Source organism: Sinocyclocheilus grahami, unplaced genomic scaffold, assembly GCF_001515645.1.
Source record: "Sinocyclocheilus grahami isolate Dianchi unplaced genomic scaffold, SAMN03320097.WGS_v1.1 scaffold116.1, whole genome shotgun sequence".
Taxonomy (NCBI): domain Eukaryota; kingdom Metazoa; phylum Chordata; class Actinopteri; order Cypriniformes; family Cyprinidae; genus Sinocyclocheilus; species Sinocyclocheilus grahami.
This window is the reverse complement of record NW_015505295.1, coordinates 888175-903346: the sequence shown is the minus strand read 5'-3', so window position 1 is coordinate 903346 and position 15172 is coordinate 888175. Positions and strand designations below refer to the sequence as shown.

Below are 15172 nucleotides of genomic sequence, written 5' to 3'. Positions count from 1 at the left end.
GGTTGTTTAACTTCTCACACAGCATTTCTTAGATGTCTAAGACATTGTAAATAAAGAAAGAGACTAGCTGAAATTACATAACATGCAGACCAACAGTGACACGATTGAAAGGTCTAGACAAACTCAAATGACCCTTTTATTACACTTTCCTTTCACTAAGCTAATGCGGTTTCATCAGATAAACAAGCTTTGCAAATCTTGCCACATTTTCTTTCTCACTCTCCTCTCTTTCGGTCACGTAAACACTTAAACTCATTTTCTTTCATTTTTTGTTTGTTCCACATTTCTCTGTATTGTAACTATGCTTTTCTGTCTGATCCAGGGCACTCTGCTGTTCAGTCTTTTTTTGTTTCTTCATCTTTCTTTGCCTTGATTTTATGCCATAATATCTTGTAATCCTATTTCTCTGTAACTCTTCCCCTCCTCTGTTTCACACACATCTTTCCTTTCTCCTCCCATCTCCCTCTAAAATCCTTCTGTTGTTTTATTGATTTGGAGGGGAAAAAACTAGTAATAATGTTCCAAAATTCAACCAATAAACAGTGGCATAAACAAAATTAGATGAGCCTATTTTGATAATAACTAGGTGAAAACAGCACAGTTTTGTCACACATTTGTCATTATTTCAATGCATTGTTATTTCTTTGTGTTCCATGATTTTTCATATTACACTGAATTAAAGGTATGTCAAATAATTTTCATTAAATATCTTGTAATCCTATTTCTCTGTAACTCTTCCCCTCCTCTGTTTCACACACATCTTTCCTTTCTCCTCCCATCTCCCTCTAAAATCCTTCTGTTGTTTTATTGATTTGGAGGGGAAAAAACTAGTAATAATGTTCCAAAATTCAACCAATAAACAGTGGCATAAACAAAATTAGATGAGCCTATTTTGATAATAACTAGGTGAAAACAGTTTTGTCACACATTTGTCATTATTTCAATGCATTGTTATTTCTTTGTGTTCCATGATTTTTCATATTACACTGAATTAAAGGTATGTCAAATAATTTTCATTGTTTTCTTCTATTTATGTGCATAGGCTCCTCCAAAACTTGCCTGTAAGTCTGAGGGAAAGGCTGATGCAAAATCTGTTGCTTCTTCAGAGAGACCCCTTAATCTTCATCGCCCCACGACAGAAAGCAAATCGCCCTCCTCTGGAAAGAAAAACCATGTTCCACAAACCAACTCTGCTCCTGCCCCATCGCCACTAACAATGCACCCAGCTGCCACATCGCAACAGGACCCCAAAACAGATGGTATCTCAACTCCTCAGTACAATTTTCCTGAGGGGCAGAAAGAACAAGAAAGGGGAATTTCTGCCTGGGGTACTCCTACAGTAACTGAGAAGCTTGCTCAGCTCATAGCTACATGCCCGCCTTCAAAGTGCCCTAAGCCAAAAACCCGGAAGGTGTCACCAGTTCCAGCACACAGTAGCTCGCCTCCCTTAATTTCTAATCTGCAGCGCCCCGAACGGGCTATGGCCAATAGGAACACCTATTCCAGGGCAATGCACCTTGCCCCACCACCACCGGTTTCAAGGCCCCCAGGTCGCCCTTATGGGTCCAAAAATAAGGACAGTATCCTGGAGCAATTTTCTGGCACCTCTAGAAAAGACGAATCAGATGGACTTTCAAAAGGGGCCACCAGTAGCAACAGCAGCACAACCACCACCACCACTAGTACTGCACTGTCTCAAAACAGTAGTCGCTTGACAACGACATCCACAAGTAATAGCACTGACAACAGTACCACCAATGGAATGAAATCTCAGTCTCGTCTTGGGCATTGCCCATCTCATTCTTCCTTCACGGCTTCTCTTTCATCACCACCATCTTCCTCTTCTTCATCCTCCTCCTTAGAAAGAATAGGAAGTACAGGCTGTCACATGGGTTTGCCAGGCTCACTAGCCTCACGGCCTAGAGCAAGCCCCTCCCAAATAGAGGAGTTTACTGAGAAAGAGAAAGAGCGTTACCGAGACAAAGACCCGGACAGTCCCAGAGATTTAAGTAAGGGCTCCACACTAGCAATGCCAGGGAAGCAAGATGCTAAAGAAAGGTGTTCTTTGTCAGCTCCTCGAAGTGAGCGGGGTAAGAGCTCAAGCCCAGTCAAACGTAGTCCCAATCAGGAAAGTCGTGTTAGTGGGGTACCAAGTCCTGCTGAGTCCACCAAATGCACTATTTCACCTTCATACCCTTCTGGTGCCAGCAGGAGCCCACCACCACTGTGCGACGACACTGGGGCTCTATCTCCTGCATCACCAACTGAGCAGGATTCAAAGCCTCTTAAGAAGCGGCGAGGACGACGGCCTCGCTGGACGAAGGCAGTGAGTCGCACCCACAAGATTTTACATGAGGCTGCTTCTAACCATCAGAAACCAATGCCATCAGGGCTTTCCTCTTCATCCCCTACTCGGCAACCTGTGGAACGGACTCCCACTGGTAATCGCATGTCCCCTGTTGATTCAGAATTTTTTGATTCTTCACCCAAGAAGAGGGGACGGCCCAAGTCCAAAATGCCTCGGTTAGATGCACCAGCACGTGGCCGCACCCCAAACAAACTGGTACCCTCTAAAGTCTACTCCAGTCTGCTCAAATCTAAAGAAGAGCAGGATCCCCCTGTTTTGCACCCTGAAGTGGACTTTAATCCACCTAAACCCATGCAAAGAAAGCGAGGGCGACCCAAGCGCTCACCACCAAACCTTCCACAAGAAACCCAGCCCCCAACACTTGCTCCTGAGTCAGGGGGTACTTCAGTAGGTGAAAAACCTTTTCGTAATAAGGGCAACGGGCAGCTTATTATGAAGACGATTATAGGCAAAATTAATAAAATGAAAACAGTAAAACGGAAGAGGCTCCTGAGCCAGATACTGTTAGGGCCGAAACCAGGGACTGAGCAGGAAAGCTCCAGAAGCAGCGGCGTGCCAGGGGCTGGGGCTGCTACAAAACCACAGTCTTTATCATCACTTGCTGCTACATTTGGGGGCAAATTAGGACCCCAGATCAACGTTAGCAAAAAGGGGACAATATATATGGGTAAAAGGAGGGGTCGTAAGCCAAAAACATCAGCTAATCCCTCCCCAGGTGCCCCCACGCCCCCTCCTGAACCTTTCTTATCACCAAACACTTCATCCCCACACCATCATCACCAGTCACAGGCCTTGCAAAACCAGCAACATCAGTTGCCTCCGTCTGAGGTGTTCCCTTCCCCATCACTCTCGCAGTCAAGTGGGGGCCAGAGTCCCATTAGTGATGCTAGTTTTGTTGAGCCTGGCTCAGTGCATTTCTCATCCCACCCACACTGCAGCCATTCCCATCAAGGCCACCACTCATTCTCCTTTCCCCCACCTACTTTTTCAGCCCCCTCTGCTCGCACTGTAGCAAGCTCCTCATCATCCACAGCAAACCCATCTCAAAAGAAATCTTGCCGGGGTTACCACCACCACTACCGGCAGCACTACCATTATCGAAAGTTTTCTCCTCCAAGGCCACTATTGCCCACGTCTCCTGCTCCTCTTAGTGAGCTGAAGGAGGCCACACCTTCCCCAGTCAGTGAATCACACAGCGAAGAGACAGTACCCAGTGACAGTGGCATTGGGACAGACAACAACAGCACCTCAGACCGTGGGGAAAAGGCTGGTTGTGCAAGTGGCTTAGCTGGTCTAGGGGTCTCACCGGGTATGGCAAGTGGACTCTTAATGCCTGGTGTCATAGGTCCAGCCATGGGAGCTGGAATGGGGCTTTCTTCGAGAGGTAGAAAGAGGCACTCATCTTCAGTTCACTTGGAACGTCCCTCACCCACACCCTCCCCACTTGGAGCGAGGGCATCACCTGATACAAGAAGACCGCACCCAGCTGCCCCATCTCCTGCTTTGGTTGGACATAAAGAGAAGCACAAGCATAAGTGCAAACGACGTGGACATGGCTGCCCTAGCTATGACAAACTAAAAAGGCAAAAGCGCAAACGCAAGAAGAAGTACCTGCAGCTGCGGTCACGTCGACAAGACCCAGACTTTTTGGCTGATTTGGATGAGATCTGTGTGCAGCTCAGTGAAATACGAATTGGTCATCGCACGCCTACACTTCGTTTAGGTAGCAGTTTGGGTCTGGGTGCTGGGGCAGCAGGCCCGGGCCGTGGGTCTGCCTTGGGAAGTGCCAGAGCCAGCAGCAGCCTTGGAGGTGGAACCAATCCACCACCACATCACTATCTACATAGAGACCTATTGCCCACAATCTTCAGGATAAATTTTAGTGGATATTATTCACCCCACCCAGCCTACCCATGTGATTCACTTCATTATGTCCGTAAGCCAGATCTTAAAAAGAAAAGAGGGCGACCACCTAAGCTCAGAGAATCTATATCAGAAGTACCTTTTGTACCTGGGCTAGGTTTTCCCCTCTCCAGCGGAGGTTTCTATCACCCTTCTTATGGTGTACCATACTCTTCTGCCCCATTGGGACTTGGCTACTATCGTGGTTATACCCCAGCAAGTGCCCTGTACCCCCACCCCCATCACCAGGCTCCCCACTCTGGCCCATCCCACCACATTCATTCCCCTTCTTTTCCTCCACCTCCGCCCCCTTCTTATGTCCATCATCATCACCCCTCTCACTTGCTTCTTAACCCCTCAAAATTTCACAAGAAGAAACATAAGCTGCTTAGGCAGGAGTATCTAGGTGGTGGTCGTTCATCAGTACTCTATCCTGCAATGTCGTCCGAGCTGTCATTTGGCTGGCACCACAAACACAAGCATAGGCACAAGCACCGTGATCGCTGTGGGGAAGAGGAGGGTGATGATGTTGGTGGAGTTGTAGGTAGCATTGGAGGCAGAAGTGGAGGAGGTGAGGGGTTGGGGGTCGGAAGAGGTGAGCGAGGGAGTGTAGAGTCCCTACAGCGTTGCAGGTTCAGCCGAGATGGCTCTGCTGACTCCAGTGCTAACAAACAGACAGCTTCTGCCAACTCCCCTTCCTCTTCCTCCTCATCTTCTGCAGAAAGGTACAAGCGAAAAGAAGCTTCTATGTCTCGTCTTGGGCCTTCGCGACTGTCTTTGGGCAGCGTGAGCCGGGGGCATCATCCTGTTGACTCCTGGTTCAGGATGGGAAGTTCTGAAACCGATTACTCCAAACTCTCTAGAAACCAGTCCCTTTCTGGGTCTGGTGCATTCTCTGAAGGACATGTGCAAAATACAGTCGAGTGCTCAGAGAGTGATGAAGAAGATGCTGCCTCCCCTATTGAGGAGGCAGAGACCAGCCACCACACCAACTTGTTCACATCTGCACTATCTCGAACCTCCCTCAAAGGGAGTCGCAGCAAAAAAGGTGGAACATCAGAGAGCCCTAGTCTTTCACTGTTGGATCGGACGGTGAGAAGGGATCGTTCCACATCTGCAGAAAGAAGAGAGATGGGTAAGTGAGAAATCTTACAAACTAATGCTGATATTGTGAAGGTTACTGGACATGCAATACGTATGTGCTATGGTTATAGTTTACATTGCAACCATGCTCAGTTCAATAATGTCCTTACATTTTTTTTTTTTTTTACATATTGAATGCAAATCTGGGCTTGAGCTTTCTGAGGTGACCCAAATTTAGTTTGACATTGTGAAGGTTGCAGAATTAATGCAGTGAAATGTAGTCACTCTCCAAATAGTTTTACCTCAGCGTCCTCCATAATTCTGTGCTAAAAGTTTATTGGATGTCACTTGCTTCAGTGCATGCCACAAATTTATGATTCTTTTCCAGTAATTCCTGTCAGTGTTCCGAATTGATTTCAGAGCCAGGCCATCAAATCAAAAACATTTTAGCATTTTGTTTAAAGTGATTGATATGAGACTGGTTGAAGTTGCAGCTTGTCGTTAAAGGTCCTACAGTATACTACCTAGTCTATTTATAGCTAGTTCCAGCATAATTTCTTCTGCACTCCCAACAGCTGTGGGATTCCAAATAGGCTAAATTTCTTCACACTCACACCTGCTCAAATGTTACAGTGCTGAACCAGGTGAAACGGAGCAGTTTTCATAATAGAGCAGGCTCTCAGTCATGCTGGGATGGGTGGACGGTGTGTTTGTGTATGTGCTTATGCATAGAAGGTCCCTAGTGAGACTGCAAAGTGTAGTGTGTAATCCAGGATTAGAGCTCAGGACATGAGGTCATCCAACGGTCATTGACTGCACCATTAATTCACTATAGCAGCAAGAGCAAGAAACTGATGAGAGAGTAAAAGAGGAGGATTAAGTGCTGGAGGAAAATGGGGCTGATAAAAACAAGAATAAGACTAAGGTTGTGAATATAGATGTGATTGGAAGGAAGTGTTAGTTGATGAATTGGTGCACATATGTAGTGGTGCTTGATAAGGCAGTCATTATTATGTGATTTCAGCAAAGCACTAACCATAAGTAGTAAAGAGGTCATATGATGTTGCTAAAAAGAACATTATTTTGTGTATTTGGTGTAATGAAATGTGTTTATGCGGTTTAAGGTTAAAAAAACACATTATTTTCCACATAATGTACATTATTGTTTCTCCTCTATGCTCCGCCTTTCTGAAACGCGTCGATTTTTACAAAGCTCATTGGTCTGAAAAGCGAGGTGTGCTCTGATTGGTCAGCTATCCAGTGCGTAGTGATTGGCCGAATACCTCAAGCGTGAGACGGATATGTTACGCCCCTTACCATATTGGGATGCCGTGTCCTGGAGCGACGAGACAAAAACATTAAAACCCATTATAAAAGAGGCATTTGTTGCATCCAGTGGGGACATAATTACGGATTATAATGACTTGTACTGTCTTTTTACGCATTGCGTTGCATCGCGTAAACATAAAACCATGTCTGCATTTGTGATCGGAGAAATGACAAACAACAAGCGCTACTCTACACTGCTCAAAACTCGTGTTTGAATCATCAGTAGCAAATTCTTTAAATAAGAAAACGTACTTACAGACTGTGAGTCAGAACAGCCGCAGGGTTCCCACGCTTCTTGAAAGTACTTGAATTTCAGACATATGGATTCAAGGCCTGGAAAGAACTTGAAAACAAACATAGGTCCTTGAAAGTGCATGAGTTAAATTTGAAATAAATTTTGTTTATGCAGGGATTAAAGTTTTCCGTCGCTACGACGGCTTTCCGCCAATTGGGGGAAAAAAATGAGGGGAAAAGAAACATGTAGCGCATTGTTGTTGTTGTTATTGTTGTTCTGCCGGCACACCAAAAATCATTCCCGGCCATGGCTGCAACTTTTCAGTGACAACATAGGGATGCTTCGCATCAGTCACAGTCGGGTTATTAGCAGAGAATATTTCGGCGCGGGGTTCCACGCTTATAACGCGATGACAGATGACGGAACGTATCATTTGCACGTGCTTCTTGAGAACTCACTCGCGCACTCATTTTCTGTGCGCCCACAGATCGCTACAAGGAGAGTGACCGCTTTTAATAATTATTAAGGGAGTTTGCCAATGTGATATTGATTCAATACAACAGTTCAGTAAACAAGTCCTGCCTGATTTTGCTCTATTTCTTTAACGAAAAGGGTTCCAAATATAGAAACCGCTCAGCCACTTCGCATCTCTAAAAGCAAACACAGCTGAGTTTCATTCATTCAATGAAAGTGCATTTTTGAGCGAATCTAGTGAGTCAGTGATTCATGATTGCATAAAGACAGTCACTTGCTTCATTCCTGAATGAATCAGCCGTTCGAACGAATCAATTGAATGAATGATTCAGTGATAAAATCAGTGACTTGTCGCCACCTGCTGGCGGATTTAGTTTCATTTTTAGCGTATAATTTTATTTAATATTTCTGTATTCAAAATTTTATGTTAAAAAAAAATCTCCACATAAATGTATGAATTTAATTGCACTCATGCCACCTCTGAGCCTCATTAAACGTCTGAAAATGTACCTACAAGGCATTTTTGTGTTCTTCTGTGCCACCTCTGTACAAATTAATTTATTAATACTAATTTCATATGATTGGTAACCTATTTGTCTTATTCTACTTCTTATTATACTGTTTTAAATAGAAATTTTAAAAAGCTTATAAACATAAATTTTTGAATTTGACATTGCTGAAAAAGATGCCATTACAAAGGTAAAAAGAAAATACCCCTGTAAGTCACTTTGACTCAAATGTCACCTTGTATTAGGTGTAAATAATTTTTTATTTTTTATTATTTTAAATTAGGAGGACAAGCGCATTAAAAGGCTTTTAAACTGTGTGTATGACAGGTATGGCTGTGGAATGTGGTTTGGCTGAGGAAAAATTCAGTCAAAAAAAATTTTTTTTTGCTTTAGCTCCTGTTTATGACGCTATTTCAAAAATTGTCCTATATGTTCTGAACGAAGACAGAACAAAACGGCACTAATGATTGGGGGTGGAGATGGGGTAGCGCGAAAAAAAACTTAGCGTGTGTGTTGTTCATGCGCAGCCTAGAGCCTTGGGGACAATTTTCTTAAGCCCACTCCCGCTGAATTTCTGACCATTACCGCCCACTCCCGCAACGTGTGTGTCCCGCTCCCGCAAACATTCTAATATTGTATATTATTTTCGCACATCAGTGAGCCGCTATTAATATGCGGGGTATTTAAATCGCATTTAAATAAGTGCTCGCTGTTCACTTTCGATTTCGCGATCATGCGCACGCTGTGTAAAGGGAGCACGTCTTACAGTGTGTGCATAATTATTAGGCACGTTGATATTCTGATCATATTTTTTTCCAAGCACATTTGACCAATTCCAAACCACATCAATCTTAATTTCTATTATTTGATGACGACTATTTTTATAGGCTTTATGGACAGACAAGTTGAGAGTGACTCTTGAAGGACCAGCAGCATATCCTCTTGTACCACTGTTAGAAGAATTTATCTTCCAGAATCTGGCAGTAAGTTTTAGGAGCAACATTAGTGCAACATGGAGCTAAGGAGAAAATGAACTTGAAAAGTTGGAAAAACAGCTTAGTGAAAAGCGTTTACAGTTTAAAAGCAAATAGAAAGTCCTATTTTTTATTTATTTTTTTATTTTTTTGCTGATTTGCACATGTACAAGGTTTAAAATGCTCATGAAATATTACAAGAACTACAGCAAAAATCAGTTTGATGCATATTTTATCAATATTTTAGAAATGGAATTTTATTTATCACCAGTACTGACTTCAATGGATTTTATTAAAGTCCTTTTAACACAACTGCTCAAAACGGTCTAAATTTATGAAACCTACAATTCAAAACGTTATTACTCTGAAATTTTTAATGTAAATGTTAAGTGTAAGTGAAATGTTAAGTACTGTAAGGTCTTTCATGACACTACATATTCTGGTGTGTGAATTTGATAGATGCTTGATATAAAATAAATGGTGCTTTAAAAAGTCCTTGAAAGTCCTTGAATCTGGTGTTCATGAAAGAGTGGGTACCCTTCAGCCGGCATTGAAGTCTAATCTCCCAGGATCAGGAAACAGTCCTCCATAAAATGTGCTGCACACATCTGAATATTTGGGTTGAACTGTTCTGGAACAGTGTTGTAAATACAACTTAACCACTGATTTCTAGTCGTGTCCTCTTTTGGAAGGCCAAACAAAGTATTTTTGCTTTCGCAACGAAACACACAGCGTCTTCACAACATGGCGGCGGCGGCGGCAGCAACAATAAAGTTACGCCTTCTTTCTTTGCGTGAACATTTGGGCGGCGTTATGCAAATCTTCCCACATCGTGATGTAGACATGTGTTTGAATGAGGTGTTTTAGGGGGGCGTGGACCAGTCTTAACTTTTATAAAGAATATCTCTTTGGGTTTGAAACTTTAGTCTTTGCAAATTTAGGGATCTTATCTATTCACAAACAGCTTGTAACACTCCAAAGTGAAAAGAAAACTTGAAATCGCATCATATGACCCCTTTAAACCCTGACTTGTAACATGTCTTGCATGGAGAAATTGTGGGAAAAAATACAATGAAATAGAAGATATGGAAGGATGGGTTTGACTGATGGAAATATAAGATAAAGAGAACATAGTAGACTAGACTGTGTTGAAAAGTGAGTTAGACTGAGAGTAAGTTAATTAAAGGGATAATGGAGGATAGAGGGAACACATTTAATGAGGCCCTGCACACATGAACACATGTAGCTGCTTTTTTGCTGAGTCTGTGAGGCAGTTATTTTCAGCTACATCAGAATTTGGCTATTAGGAGATGAGTATCTTTTCTACACAATCTATAAACCAATTTATCTCCTCAACTCCCCATTCTGTTATTTACCTAATAATAAATGTGCCGTATAAAAAGATGATCTAACCAAGAATTTGAGAGTTTAGCTTAGTCAGTGGCAGGCTGTCAGTAATACATGCTGCTAACAGGTCTTTGGTATGCACCGGCTTTTATTTATTTGTTTTTGTTTTATTTGCTTTTTATTTGTTTTTTAAGGTTTTGCATTGTGTTACACACATTATACATGTGGGACGTTGGGCAATGGGGAGACTTCTGTTAATTGTTGTTCTAATTTGTTTAATTTTTCAGCTACTCAACCCACCTTTTGTTTTAATATCACAGGAAATGTGTCTGGCACACAGAACCGAGTTGGCCAATCTATTGTTCCTGAGGTTTCTGAGGGTCCCCATCATCGGCACCACCACCACCCTCCCCTATCCCTCTCACACTCTTCCTCTTGCCTTTCTCACTGCACTCTCGACCAGCCTGGAAGCGTCACAGCTCTCCGGCCCTCTAGCCGCCAGGCTAGTCCCTCCACGTGCTCCTCCCAGCCTGCATGCTGTCGTAACTCCCCCCCTTCGCATCACTCCCATCGGCCCCCTCCCAAAAACAACCTGCACCATGTCAACAAGATCCTTCGTGCAAAGAAGCTCCAGAGGCAAGCACGCACAGGAAACAACATGGTGAAAAAACGAGGTCCAGGCCGTCCCCGCAAGCACCCGCTGCCCTCGCCTCCCCCGTCGCCCCCACCACAGACATCTGAACAAGAGAACCACCCTTTACCTGAAAGGCACAGAGGAAGTGTGCTTTGGGAGGGAGACACCGTGGTTGATGTCATTGAGTCTGTAATACAGAGTCAGCGCAGAAAGGGACGCAAAAGAAAACGCTGGGAAAGGGAGACAGAAGGAGGTGACGAGGAAGAAGAGGAACCGGCAGAGGAAAGAGAGGGGGAGGAAGAAGAAGAAGGACCAGCTGCTAGAGAGGAAGATGTGATGGCAAGAGCTAGAACAGAAGGAGGGAGGGGATGGTTGACACAGGAGGAAATGCATTGTTTTCGCAGGTATGCGGTACAAAATATGCAACTGTTCAAAATGTAGATTTTTTTTGGGGGGGAAGAAATTAATACTTTTATTCAGCAAGGATGCATTAAATTGATCAAAAGTGACAGTAAAGACATTTGTTATAAAAAGATTTCAAATAAATTCTGTTCTTTTGAACTTTCTATTCATCAAAGAATCTTAAAAAATGTATCACGGTTTCCACAAAAAAGATTAAGTTGTACAACTGTTTTCAATATTGATAAGTAATTTAGAACCATTTCACCATATTAGAATGGTTTCTGAAGTATCATGTGACACTGAAGACTAGAGTAATGGATTTGAATTAACACGGATCAGCATGCAAGCATGAAATAAATATTATCTCCAAAACCTGTTTAAAATCAACATGAAATCAAAATCAACCTATTTTCTTCCCTTAAAACATCTCTGTCTCCATATCCTGGACAAAAAAGCTTCTGTAAAATCAAATAAATTTTCTCTGAAATTTCCTTTTTACATTCCTCCACAATAAACTTTTTAGAACCTTTAATGTTGCTGTAATGATCAAATCAATTTAATGCTGACTTAAACACCACAAAAGTCTTAGGCCCAGTTTCACAGACAGGGCTTCGACTAAACCAGGATTAGGCCACAGTTCAATTAGGACATTTGAGTACATTTTTTTTTTAACATACCTTTGAAAAAACATTACTGGTGTGCAACAAAACACTGATATATTTTAAGATCAGTCAGTGCAAATTTCTTTCAGTTGAAACAGCTCAGAATTGCATTTTAGTCTGGGACTAGGTTTAAGCCTTGTCTGTGAAACCGGGGGTTAATCTCATAATAAATTACTGGTTTTCTTTGCAGTGCTCTGGAGGGAAAACCTGATGGCCAATCCTCCCCAGAGCGCACAGGCCCTACTTCCGTGGAACAAGCCCCAAACCCATCAGTGACCAGTCAGCGGGAGAAGAGAGTTGCTAGACCACCCAAAAAGAAGTTTCAAAAGGCTGGGCTTTACTCTGATGTGTACAAGACTGACGAGTAAGGATGAACATTAGAGTCTTATTATCTAACATTCATATACCAGGAAAATAAACTTAACCTGTCTCCATTTCCCCATCAGTCCTCGCAGTCAGCTGCTACAACTAAAGAAGGAGAAGTTGGAATACACTCCAGGTGAACATGAGTATGGACTTTTTCCTGCCCCCATTCATGTTGGTGAGTTTTTCATTTAAGCTTAGCTTGCAGTTGTGTTCTAAAAATCTGCAGATTTTGACATGCATCACTTAATTTTTCTCTATATCTAATTGCAGTTTGATTTAGGATTCATTTTTCAACTTAAATGTTTTTAAGAACTATTATTTCAACGAGTAAGCTTGTGGATTTGCCGGTATACAGCTTTCATTGTCATTTCTAACCAGTTCATTATGTATGGCCCCATGGGCAATCAGGCTGATTAGTTATGGTTTATGAGTTATGAGGTGATTAGTTGATTCAATATTGGAATGGCGCAGCCTCAAGTGAAAGGACAAAGAGATTGAATTAGTAACTGCTATTTGTCTTCTGTGTTTGTCCAGGGAAATACTTGAGACAGAAACGCATTGATTTCCAGCTGCCTTATGACATCCTGTGGCTTTGGAAACATGATCAGGTAGCTCCTTAAAACCACATCTTTCTTGACAGCTGCATTTGTCATTTATGTTTTTTTGCTTCAAAATCATCCAATAAACATGATTTAAACAAGATACATTTATTTGTAGGATAATAATATTATTATTTTTATTATTAAGTTTATTATTAAGTTTTCAAATAAGTTAATTTTTCTTCCCTCCATTGGCAAATGCTTTTCCCCTTGGTATAAGCATATACCAGGAAAATAAACTTAACCTGTCTCCATTTCCCCATCAGTCCTCGCAGTCAGCTGCTACAACTAAAGAAGGAGAAGTTGGAATACACTCCAGGTGAACATGAGTATGGACTTTTTCCTGCCCCCATTCATGTTGGTGAGTTTTTCATTTAAGCTTAGCTTGCAGTTGTGTTCTAAAAATCTGCAGATTTTGACATGCATCACTTAATTTTTCTCTATATCTAATTGCAGTTTGATTTAGGATTCATTTTTCAACTTAACTGTTTTTAAGAACTATTATTTCAACGAGTAAGCTTGTGGATTTGCCGGTATACAGCTTTCATTGTCATTTCTAACCAGTTCATTATGTATGGCCCCATGGGCAATCAGGCTGATTAGTTATGGTTTATGAGTTATGAGGTGATTAGTTGATTCAATATTGGAATGGCGCAGCCTCAAGTGAAAGGACAAAGAGATTGAATTAGTAACTGCTATTTGTCTTCTGTGTTTGTCCAGGGAAATACTTGAGACAGAAACGCATTGATTTCCAGCTGCCTTATGACATCCTGTGGCTTTGGAAACATGATCAGGTAGCTCCTTAAAACCACATCTTTCTTGACAGCTGCATTTGTCATTTATGTTTTTTTGCTTCAAAATCATCCAATAAACATGATTTAAACAAGATACATTTATTTGTAGGATAATAATATTATTATTTTTATTATTAAGTTTATTATTAAGTTTTCAAATAAGTTAATTTTTCTTCCCTCCATTGGCAAATGCTTTTCCCCTTGGTATAAGCATAAATCTAACCAAATGTAATAAGGTTTATGCTCCTTTATGAAACATATTTTGCCAAAGGGGTAATATAAATAAACTTAGTTTAGGATATATTTTCTGAAAACAAGTTTCAATATCTATAATGATTTTAAGTAGTTTAATCCATATACTCAAGGATACATCTTTGTTCTTTGTAGCTCTACAAGAGACCTGATGTGCCTCTCTACAAGAAGATCAGATCCAGTAAGCAGATTTTCATTAGTTTTTGTCACTACCCATAAGCTCAACAACACTGTAGAGCAGAACATGCTTGAGTTTCCATAAATATACTGATTTGGCAGGACTGGGAGTTGTAGATTCCTTCCTGACTATCCTGCTCTCATTTTTGTACACTTTGTGTTTTCCATGCGTAGGTTTGCAAATGTTTGAAACTAATGCATTGATATTTTCCCTCTTAGATGTTTATGTGGATGTGAAGCCTCTTTCTGGCTACGAAGCCACTACCTGTAACTGCAGGCTGCCTGAAGAGCACAGTGAGAAGGGCTGTCAGGATGACTGTCTAAACAGGTAAGAGGCTTACTACTTCTCCTCTGCTTACCCATTAGTGCAGCTGTGGATCCCATGGTTTTCTTATATCTGTCTGCCTTAGGATGATCTTTGCTGAGTGTTCTCCAAGTACATGTCCTTGTGATGATCAATGTGATAACCAGCGTATCCAGAGGCATGAGTGGGTGCAGTGCCTCGAGCGCTTCCGGGCTGAAGGGAAGGGCTGGGGGATTCGAACCAAGCAGCCCCTACGTTCCGGCCAATTCATCATCGAGTACTTGGGAGAGGTGGTCAGCGAACAGGAATTCAGGTTAGCCACATTTTGCCTTTAAACAAGAGGAGACACATACTTCAATTAGTTTTAATATGCAACAATTTTGTTAAAGGGATAGTTCACCCAAAAATGGAAATTTGATGTTTATCTGCTTACCCCCATGTCATCCAAGATGTAGGTGACTTTGTTTCTTCAGTAGAACACAAACGAAGATTTTTAACCAAAAATTGTTGCAGTCTGTCAGTCATATAATGTAAGTGAATGGCAATCACGGCTTTGAGAGTTAAAAAAACATACACAAACAAAACCAAATTAAACCCTGCGGCTCGTGACGATACATTGATGTGTAAAGACACGAAACGATCGCTCTGTGCAAGAAACTGAACAGTATTTATATAGTTTTGTTACCTCTGATTCACGCAATGTCCGAACTGTCATGAGCGTAGTCTTCTTCAGCTGGCGTGTGACGCGTCTTCTTCTTCTT

At 41.9% G+C, this 15172-nt stretch overlaps 1 protein-coding gene across 1 annotated transcript in view; it reads left to right on the top strand.

Moving 5' to 3' along the window:
• The window catches only part of LOC107589474 (histone-lysine N-methyltransferase ASH1L-like), a 35299-nt gene that overhangs the window by 8494 nt on the left and 11633 nt on the right, over positions 1–15172 (top strand). Inside the window, exons 4-14 of the mRNA XM_016277924.1 lie at positions 1043–5405; positions 10542–11259; positions 12110–12283; positions 12366–12460; positions 12820–12893; positions 12926–12927; positions 13151–13245; positions 13605–13678; positions 14066–14111; positions 14327–14435; positions 14518–14738. Coding sequence (XP_016133410.1) covers positions 1043–5405; positions 10542–11259; positions 12110–12283; positions 12366–12460; positions 12820–12893; positions 12926–12927; positions 13151–13245; positions 13605–13678; positions 14066–14111; positions 14327–14435; positions 14518–14738 — 5971 coding nt within the window. The remainder of the gene's footprint in view (positions 1–1042; positions 5406–10541; positions 11260–12109; positions 12284–12365; positions 12461–12819; positions 12894–12925; positions 12928–13150; positions 13246–13604; positions 13679–14065; positions 14112–14326; positions 14436–14517; positions 14739–15172) is intronic.